The sequence below is a fragment of the Phodopus roborovskii genome, unplaced genomic scaffold (genome assembly GCF_943737965.1).
Source record: "Phodopus roborovskii unplaced genomic scaffold, PHOROB, whole genome shotgun sequence".
NCBI classification, from domain to species: Eukaryota; Metazoa; Chordata; class Mammalia; order Rodentia; family Cricetidae; genus Phodopus; species Phodopus roborovskii.
Genome location: NW_026126461.1, coordinates 15814124 through 15823967, shown reverse-complemented (window position 1 = coordinate 15823967; position 9844 = coordinate 15814124). Strand labels below are relative to the sequence as shown.

Sequence of the window (9844 nt, the reverse complement as noted above, 5' to 3'; positions counted from 1 at the left end):
GTGGAATTTAAAAATAAGAATGAAGTGCAAAAATCCTCTCTGAGGGCGAAGTTGGCTTAAGGCCCTGAAGAGCAGCTTTTCCTCTGGGTTTCAGGGAGACTGTGAAAGTGAGTGGGGACTTTGGCCTTTCCTTCAGGTGTCCAAGAAATCCAGGCACTTCGCATCAATCCTCCTGGACTTGGAGTGGCATCAGACCTGAATGGTAATACAAACCCACTTGATGTCTTCGTGGCTCCACTGGCCTTTCTCCGATTGAGACTTCTTACATTGACAGGTAGAAATTTAGCACACTGTTTGGCCAGAGGGATTCCATGTGTGGACAGAGTTGCAGCCATTGCACAGTGTCTCGTACATCATTAGGCTTTGTCTCCCGTTTACCTTCTCAACCCCCATTTACCATGGGTCTCCAAATCAAAACTTTCTTAGCTTGACATAGATAAGCTTGAATTTCCGTGCTTAGGATGGGGGCAGATATCTCCTGATGTCCCAAATGTGGCTGGCTGGCTGCTTTTGATAAATGGCCACCCAACACCTCTGTGCAGAACACAGACCATCTTCTCTGGTGTTGGATTCGGTGACTTTGTGATCTACGCACCTCTTTACCTTGTTGTGTTGCTCTGCTCTGGGATGCATGAATGCGACTCTCTGGTAAAGAAGAATTTACACAAGTAGCCCAAATAAGTATCAACCACAAACCCTACAATATGTAAAACATAGGGAAGACAATAAGACACTGTTCTCTGGACTCAATTGAAAGCTAACTCTCTGCAAGGCAAAGCCCTTTCACTAAAAAGCCACTAGAAAAGAAAGGCATTGCTCCAAATGTTTTCTTTGCACTGAAGTTTGTCTCTTCAGGAAATCCACACCCACAAAAGTCCTGTCCAAGTGTGACTCAGCCAACTAAGGGAGTTCAAAGTTCGCTTTTTATTAGTTTGTTTAAATGTATTTTGATTGAAAGCTGCTTCCTATAAAGAAATAGTTTTGCATACCGTGACCCAGACAACTAACCTATGGCCAGGACTTTCTGCCATTAAGTTTTATGGTCTTGTTTTACTTCTAGACCCTGCATGAATGGGCTGGTTTTCTCAACTTGGGCTTCTATTTCAAGCTCAAGGCTGCTCAAGGGGACTGTTATGTTTGATGTTAAGGAAGTTTCTGGAGAGACCTTAGATATGATGTCATTTGTGGAGAATGGGAAGGAATTGAGACAAGGCAAACACTCAAACTGGATTGAGGTCAAGTGTTCTGTTAAAAACTCCTCCCTGGACTAGGTTGAAACTTTCAAAGAAATGTCAGTATCTACAAGGAAAATGCCTTAAAAAAAAAAAAGTCATTCCTATAGAGAAATGTCCAGAGACCTACAAGAATGACCCCCAACTAACAATCTGAGCAACAGTGGAAAGGCTACCTTAAATGCCCTCCCCGATAATGAGATTGATAACTAACTTGTCTGTCCTCACAGAGCCCTCATCCAGAAGCTGATAGAAACAGAAGCAGACACCCACAGCTAAACACTGAACTGAACTCCTGGAATCCAGTTGCAGACAGGGAGGAATGATAAGAAAAGGGGTCAAGACCAGGATGGAGAAACCCACAGAGACAGCTGACCTGAACAAGGGGGAGCTCATGGACTCCCAGACTAATAGCTGGAAATCCAGCATGGGACCAACCCAGAACCCCTGAATCTGTGTCTCAGAAGGCCTGGGCAGTCTAAGGGACCTCTGACAGTGGAACCAGGATGTATCCCTGGTGCAGGAAAGGACTTTGGGAGCACATTCCCCATGGAGGGATAACTGCCTTAACCTAGAGGCAGGAGGGAGGGCCTAGGCCCTACTCAAAATGACTTGACAGATTTAGATGACCCCTCCTGGTAGACCTCACCCTCCCTGTGGAGTGGAGAGGGGAATGGGAGTGGGGTCAGGGGGCATGGAAGGGAGGGAGGGAGGGGGAGGGACCATGGATTGATATGTAAAATAGAAATAATAATAATAATAATAATAATAATAATAATAATAATAATAATAATAAAAAGTCATCCGTTGCTTAGATGAATTTTTGCTGCTTTACTGAGATGAGTCTTTGGGAATGGTGTAAACTCGCTGGAGGAGGTGTGTCACTGTGGAGGCCAGCTTTGAGCCACACAGTGTGGCACTCAGTTCTCTTCCTTTTGCCTGTGGATCAAGATGTAGAATTCTCAGCCCCTTCTCCAGCACCATGTCTGCTGCATGCCACCCACCATGACAAAAATGGACTAAGCCTCGGAACTGTAAGCTAGCCCCAATTAAATGTTCCCTTTATAAGATTTGCTGTGATTATGGTGTCTCTTCGGAGCAATAGAAATTCTAACTAAAATAGGAGGCAACTAATTAGAAGAGGCCATGGTGATGTGGCTTCCTGAAAATGTTAGTGGTATTACAAGATGGGGAGAATCCTGATCTGTGGGCAGAGTTTTCCTGTCCTGGCAGCCACTTCCAAATTACCACACAGAGGCTTATATTAATTTGATATGCTCGGCCAATAGCTCAGGCTTGTTACTAGCTAACTCTTATTACCCCATATTTTTTAATCTATGCTTTGCCACATGGCTCATTATTTCTTATCTCATTTTCTACACATCCTGCTGTCTGGCATGTCTCTGACTCCGCCCTTCTTCATGCTTCATGCTTGATCATCCCTCATAACTTAATCCTGTGTTGCTCCAGGCCAATCAGCATCTTTATTAACCAATGAGAGTAAATATATTCATGGTGTGCAGAAGGATTAATCCACAACACTGATCTAGCACATCGACCCTGCCTCCCTGTGAGATGCACTCTGCCATGACTGGATGCAGTGCAAAACCCTCATCGGATGGTGTGCTCTGGGACTTCCCAGCCTCAAAACAGACTTCTGTTCTTTACAAATTATCCAGTCTTGGTTACTTTGTTATAGCTACAGGAAATAGACTATGGTGCAGCCCCTGCTCTTGGAACTGTGCAGCTGAAAAGATATTACTTTTGGTGATCGCTATGAGCAGCACAGCTATTCGTTTACAGACATATTCATAGAGCAAGGAACTAGAATCCTGGAATGGTGGGTGGGTGAGGCTCAGCTGGTACAATGTTGGTCTAGTGTCCTTAATCCTTGAGTTCAGTCCCCGGCACTGCATCGAATGCGTGTCTTGTGGCTGGCCCCTAATCTCAGCACTCGGGAGGTAGAGGCAGGGGGATCAGAAATTCAATCATCCTCAGCATAGCTGTGTTTGAGGCCAACCTTCATGAGTGAACCCTCATCTCAAACATATACGATACAATCCAACTATAATCCTAACAATTCCTTTTATCTATAGCCTACCAGTAGCAGACACATGGGTCCTCACTGTGGTCTCAGAAGCATAAGACTGAGGGTTGGCAGCCGGGGGTGGGGGGGTTGGGAGGGGGGGTGGGAGGGTAGGGGGTCACTATGCTGGCTGTCATTTCTGTTTTTGAATGACCTTTAACACCAGGGAGAAGCCTGGCTAGTGAGGGCCTCTCCTCAGTGACCACCACTCAGACGCCATGACCATGACTTCTCCGTATTTCTAATAGTTAATCTGAGAAAAGCAGAGTCTCCTCATTTCCCCCCAAGCCAGCTTCCCACCCCTTTGCCTTTTCCTTTTGCCAGGCTCAGAGCACACACCCACAGAAGCCTTAGTGTCATGGCTGTGCTTTCAGGAGAGATGTGGACCGGAAAAGGCCAGCCCAAGCCACAAACAACATCTGGGAGCATGTAGGAGACATTGGCATCCGGAGCCTATGCCAGCCAGGAAACCTAGCTCTAGAGAGAAACAAGCCACTAGATAATAAACGCATACAGCAGGAGGTTTAAGTGAGTGCAACGGTGTCTTCTTAAATCTTGTGCAAGGTCCATAAAGAAACTGCAGAGGAGCTGAGCCCAGGGCCGCTGGTGGAACTGAGCAGTTATTGAAGGGTGGCAACATCTGACCGACAGGGAAGCAGAGCTAAACTAAGCGCCCTTTCCTCACTGAAGCTTGTCCACCTGGCTATGGTACTGTTGGATTTAGAAACTCGCATGTGCACACACACACACACACTCACCACAGGATTACAAGAGGGCCATCCGACACCTACTGTAAACCCACAGGTAAGAAGTAGGCTATCCGGAGCAGTGCAGGTAGGCTTGACAACAGTTGCCTATGGGCAGAGTTAAATCCAGATGCTGCCCTGAATCACACGAGAGCTGCTCTGGGAACAGTTCAGACCACCCCAAGGAATGTTCGAGAGAGCCGCAAAAGGTTAATGGCCATGAATATCCCATGGCATGGGGAGAGCTCCGGAAGCAGGTATAGGGAAAGCTAAACGGCCTCCGGATGCCTGAATCTCTCTAGTTCTCTGTGGCGTCATGGCTACACCGTGAATGGAGGCTCATCCCCACTGAGGAGGCAGGGAGGTAGCAACCATGCCAGGGTAGTTTCTTCCACACTAGCAAATATTCCAAACTCGACAGTTCTCAGAGCTGGAGAGGAAGGCGGGTACCCTGACCTACCAGCCAGAGTTTCAACCTTTCAAACTTTGCGCAAAGCAGCTTGGCAATAGATAACAAAAGCCTGAGAAGTATTAAAAACCATTTAGCTCAGTAATTACTATAATTAACACTTGTAGGACTTGCTCCAAAAGCGGTGAGATGAATATAAAGATTTTTGCACATATAGAAAGAAGATTTTTTTTTAAGTGCCTATTGTCTAACATTAGCAACACACACACACACACAAAAGTTTATTAGTGGCTACTACTTAGGAATTTATAGGAATTAAAATTGTGCCGATAGAGTCCTTTTAAAGCCTAAAATAATACCAGCTGGCCCTGGCTGTGAGTGGGGAGGCGAGAAAGGAGGGCAAAGGTCAAAAGAAAAAAGGCATACAGCGGGAAGGGCAGGGTTACAAGAACCGGTGGCCGCGAGGAGGAAAGCCCATGAGCTGGAGAGGGCTGGAGCAGAGCAGAGAAGAGCCAGGATGCCAGGGTCACACGCACAGCCGGGACTTGTGATACCGAAGGAGCCTGGGGGCCAGCAGGTGCTCTGGTGTGCTGACAGGCACCACAGAGGGCCACTTACCCTTCTGCCCGTGATAAAGGGCTTCACAGGTCCCTGAGGACTGCTGGATTGTGTCTAACTGCCAGACTTTGGGGAAATGGCGTTTCCTTTGGACCTGATAGAAATCAAGCAAAAAGAACCACGGTATCTGAAAGACACATATAAGCAGAGACAGAAGAAACATTCCAAACTCTGAATCAATGGTGGCCCTCTGGGAGGGGAGGTATGGGAGACTGTACATTTCTTCCTTACAGTTTTATTCTCTCAATGGATATTACTCTTCCAATCAGATAAGGAAGAGGGAAAAGCCCTGTGTGAAGTGGGCTGCGGTGGGTGGAGCATGTGGCCCATGGGGCCCACTAGGACTCAGACCTGGGGAGAGCAGGATGGTGACGCTCACTTCTGAGTAGTTGGGGTGTCCACAGCCACTCCCAAGGCTTGGAATGTGTTTGCCGTCTGAAATACTAACTGCTCAAGCTTGTCCAGTGGTTTCTGTCAAACTTTATTAACTCCATCAACGGTGGAAGATGCTTAAGTGAGGTCTCTGGTTCAAGATACCTGGAGTGGAGCCTGAGTCTGCACCCTCAACACGCTGGTAGATGACAGAGATGCTGTCCAACCAAGGGCCACAGCTTACCTGACCCCATACCTGGACAGTCACGTTTGATAGGTTAGGAGTGGCTTGTTGACCTGTATTCGGTCTCTCAGGTGAAGTTGAGGGTGCTGACCTACAGACCTCACGTTCTAAGAGACTGGAACTTTTGCTGGACCTCACAGCCAGAGTTAACAATACACCGTGCGGCCACTTAAGCCGGTTGCCCAACTGCGCACTCCAGGCATTTGCTTAACCTGCCTTTAAGAAAACAATGCAACAATCAGCCTTACTCACCTTGGATTTCCCATGCAATCGACTTTTACAGCCTAAGCAAATGCACCGCTGTAATCTTAAATTATGTGCTCCTCCGTGCCCCTGATAATGCCAATGTATCATTTACTGAAAGCAGCAAATACAGAACTTGAAAGCAACTCCCTCAAATCCACCATAAAATTTGAAAGCGGCCGCTCATGGATATTAGTTGATAAACAATGGTGTCTGTTGTCTGGGTCAGTTGGGATCAGTTGGAGTCAATGACTTATTCCCTTGCAAAACTCTGTTAAAGATGTCTAAAAGTGTCCCGTTCTCCATCCCACACGTGATGCTATTGAGCTGTTCAGTAAACACAGCAGAAGCCAGGTGTTGGAGACAGACACACACTGACGGAAGACTCAGGCACATGGGCAGAGCCACAGGAAACCTCCTCTCCAGACAGACACAGATTCAGGCTCACAGCAGACAGAGGATCGAAGACACAGGAGCAGGAAGTAGAGATTTCAAATCTGTTTCCCGGTTGGTTGAATGACTCCAAGGGGAAGTGCTTTTCTTTCTTTCCCTAATGCGACACCTGTGCATTCTGGGTGATTCAGAATTTATCACGAATGCATATAACCCAAGCAATGCTGGTATCCCTAACATCCTGTTCCTCAGAAGGTGGTTGAAGGACCAGCAAGTGTCATCTGGAGGCTTGCCAGACATGCAGATGACCAGACCCCACCTACAGAATCAGTGCTGTGATGACACACTTGGGTGACGTTGTGCATGATGCCGCATGGAATACTTTGATCTAGAAGATACTCCCAATGAGCCTAGCCAGCCTTCCCAGAAAATTATTCATCCAAATCAATCAGGAACCTGCCCCTCCCAATACTTGGACATTGAACCAATGAAGAGTTAGTTAATTACTTCCTCCTTCCCCCTATGACCTCACAGTCCAGGCCGTGATCAGGTGGCTGGTCACCTGCTCACAAGAGACAGCTTTGCTGTCTGCTCACTGCTACGAGCAGTGTTAGCCATGTCCTGTAGGAGAGAAACAACCCCGTCGTCGTCATGGAGCAAACTTGGGATTCTTACATCAATTCATTAAATCAGAACTCCTTGCCCAGACAAGTGGAGGTGACTGATGGAAACTATTTTTCAGGTAGGGGAGACAGAGAGAGAGAGAGAGAGAGAGAGAGAGAGAGAGAGAGAGAGAGAGAGAGAGAGAGAGAGAGAGAATTCTGGGATCAGGAGAAGCTTAAGCTGGAACATTCCAAAGATGTAGGCTTCCTTTCCATCCTGGTTGCAAGACGTCAGGAACGGGAGTGGATGTGGGGTCATGTTCTATCCAGATAATAATGTCTGGAGATGCTAGGGCAAGGAGAATCAAGCATTATTCTACCAGAATCTCCTACCTTGAAAAAAAAATTGTACTTACCTCTTGCTAAAATACCATAAAGGGGAAAAGAAACTCTTTGCCAAGAAGGTAGAGTATTAGAAAAGAGCAAGAAAACATTCTGTTTATGGAAGACATATATTTACTTGTTAAAGTATTTCCCTTAGCCCTGGGCAGAATGAAATACACAGCCTAGCAATGCTCCTTGCTATGGGTTGTCATATTTCTGCCGTTTGAAGGGTTGTTTTATTTATTTATTTTTTTAACTTGACAGGAGGCTGGGAAAGGAGGGAGCAATTCACCAATATTGCCTAGGAAGGGGGGAAATGCTATTTTTGAGCAGTGAATATTTTTCACTCTCCTGAGAAATTACCGCAATTTGACACGTGAAATCTAAGGCATAGATAAGCATGAGCTTGAAAAATTGTCTTTTGTTGGCTTGGTGATAACCAAAAAATATCATGTCAATGCTGCCGGCATTTTCCTGTGGTTAGCAAGCACTCTGCCATCAGAGAAGCCATCTAGCACTTTCTCTGCATTGTTAGGGCAGGGAAAATAGGGCTTGCTGCTGGAAATGGCAGGGATGGCCATTTCCCACTAGGCAAGGCAAATCATGATGACTACTTCCGTGTGGGGGGGGAATACTTCTGGTATTTTTAACTTTAAAGTGAATCGCATATGCTGATGTAGTGAAGAGTCTGCCTCCATTAAAGGATGCTGGCTTACCCAGCCATCTTTCATCTGTATTCGCTGAGAGGCCTCCATTTGTCCTCTCCGTCATATTTAACAAATTTAACTTAAATGTTTACACATTTTACTTAGAGCTTTCATTTACCTGAAGAAATGCAAATCTCTGGATGTAACTTCAGCCTCTAAGAGTAGTTTGTTTTTGTCCTTTTCCCGTGGCAAATACTGTCTTTCAGGGTCACTAGACAACCTGTCGTTCTCCAAAGGGGATGTCATAACGGTGGTTGACCTCAAGCCGACTCACGTTAGAGCAGAAGTGAAGGATGGTGAGCAGGTTCTGGGCGTGGTCAACATCCCTCTTGGATACAAAGGTACGGTGCACAAAACGCTTTCTTTCTCCATCTTGAGAATCCTAGATGAACCGCAGGTTCTGGGCGTGGTCAGTATCCCTCTTGGATACAGAGGTGTTCAGTGCCTCCATCAGCTCTGGCAACCAGAAACTCCGAAGACAGCCTTTGGGGGGAGCTGTAACTAGCAGGTGAAAGGCCCTGCTGGCCACAGATCTGCCCAGAACCCATGCCCCTGCTTGCCCTCTCCACCACTACTGTGTACTGCGGCCTGACCTTCCAAGGGAGGCAGGACAGAAATTATCGTAACACACCAGACTCTGTATGGACAGCCAGAAGACATGCCTCCTGGCTCAGGCCTGTGGACTATGTCCTTGCCACTCTGCTGCTGCTGCTGCTGCCGAACAAAAGGGAGGTGGAACCCTCTGAGGTCTAAAGGGCTTATCAGCAGGGTGGCTCTCTCTGCAGGCTCAGTGTGAGGTTGGCAGAAACAAGGAGAAGTTGAGAGGCTGCACTAGAGGACTAGGAAGTCCCAGGATGGCCAGAAAGCAGAGAGAGCAGGCACCTCAGCAAAGGAGACTTGCTGGCAGGTGGGGGACGTGGCTGACCTTTCAAGGTCTCTGTCTAGCAATGTGTGACTGCTTAGCCAGCTCATCAAGCCACTGATGGGCACACAGTGCTTTAAAACTGCCTAGGGCTGTGTTCCAAGTACCACTCAGGAGGCTCCCTAAGTGGAAACAGCTCCAAAAAGTGGAGTGTGAGGATGAAGCTGTAATTCGGCCGCTTTGACCAGGGCCTGTTTCAGATTCCAGCCCAGAAGATGGAAGGGTTGGAGAGAGCAGAGGGTGGCCTTGGAGAAAGCCAGGCAGAGCTGGACACCTGGGGAGTTCCTTCCTTCCTCTTCCTGATTAGCATTCTACCATGCCTCTCTGTTGAGGGTGGCCCAGAGGGTCAGATTAATCAAAGCGGATAGCATTCCTCTTTAAATTGCAATTACAAGCATTATTTGTGTTTTGATATTCATCAATCACCATTCACTACCTTACTATTTTCACAGCATTTTGGTGAATGGAATAAACAAATTTTTCAAGGCCTCACAGGGTCAGTAGCCCCATGCTACAAGGCAGAAATATGTTCTCCCTTTGTGCGGAAGGGAGGGGGGAGTATGGCTGTATGGTGGGTGGTAACATTGAACAGGCAGTTTCTGAATAAAGCAACACCTGATTTATGACTTGGAGCTAAAAGCTGGTGTCTTTAGTAAACCAACCAGCAACAGGGGTCACTCACACTCGCAGTGCATTCTGGGGTCTTATTAAGGGACCCTTGCTGGTACAACGTGGCCACTCTGCTTACCGGCTATATCGGAGCTGTGGTATAGGGACCTCTGTGTTCCATCCAGCTACACGGCGTCTGTGTGTGCATTTGAGAGGCAGCCATAGTGTTCTCTTCCTGGTTTCAATGTGTAGCATCTGTCTTTAGCAGAGCGGGGAA

The 9844-nt window shown here is 47.1% G+C and overlaps 1 protein-coding gene across 1 annotated transcript in view; it reads left to right on the top strand.

Annotated features, from left to right (window-relative positions):
* Window positions 1-6994: 6994 nt before the first annotated feature.
* LOC127226614 (protein THEMIS3) overlaps window positions 6995-9844 on the top strand; it is a 28113-nt gene continuing 25263 nt past the window's right edge. The window contains exons 1-2 of the mRNA XM_051190680.1: window positions 6995-7085; window positions 8243-8377. Coding sequence (XP_051046637.1) covers window positions 6995-7085; window positions 8243-8377 — 226 coding nt within the window. The remainder of the gene's footprint in view (window positions 7086-8242; window positions 8378-9844) is intronic.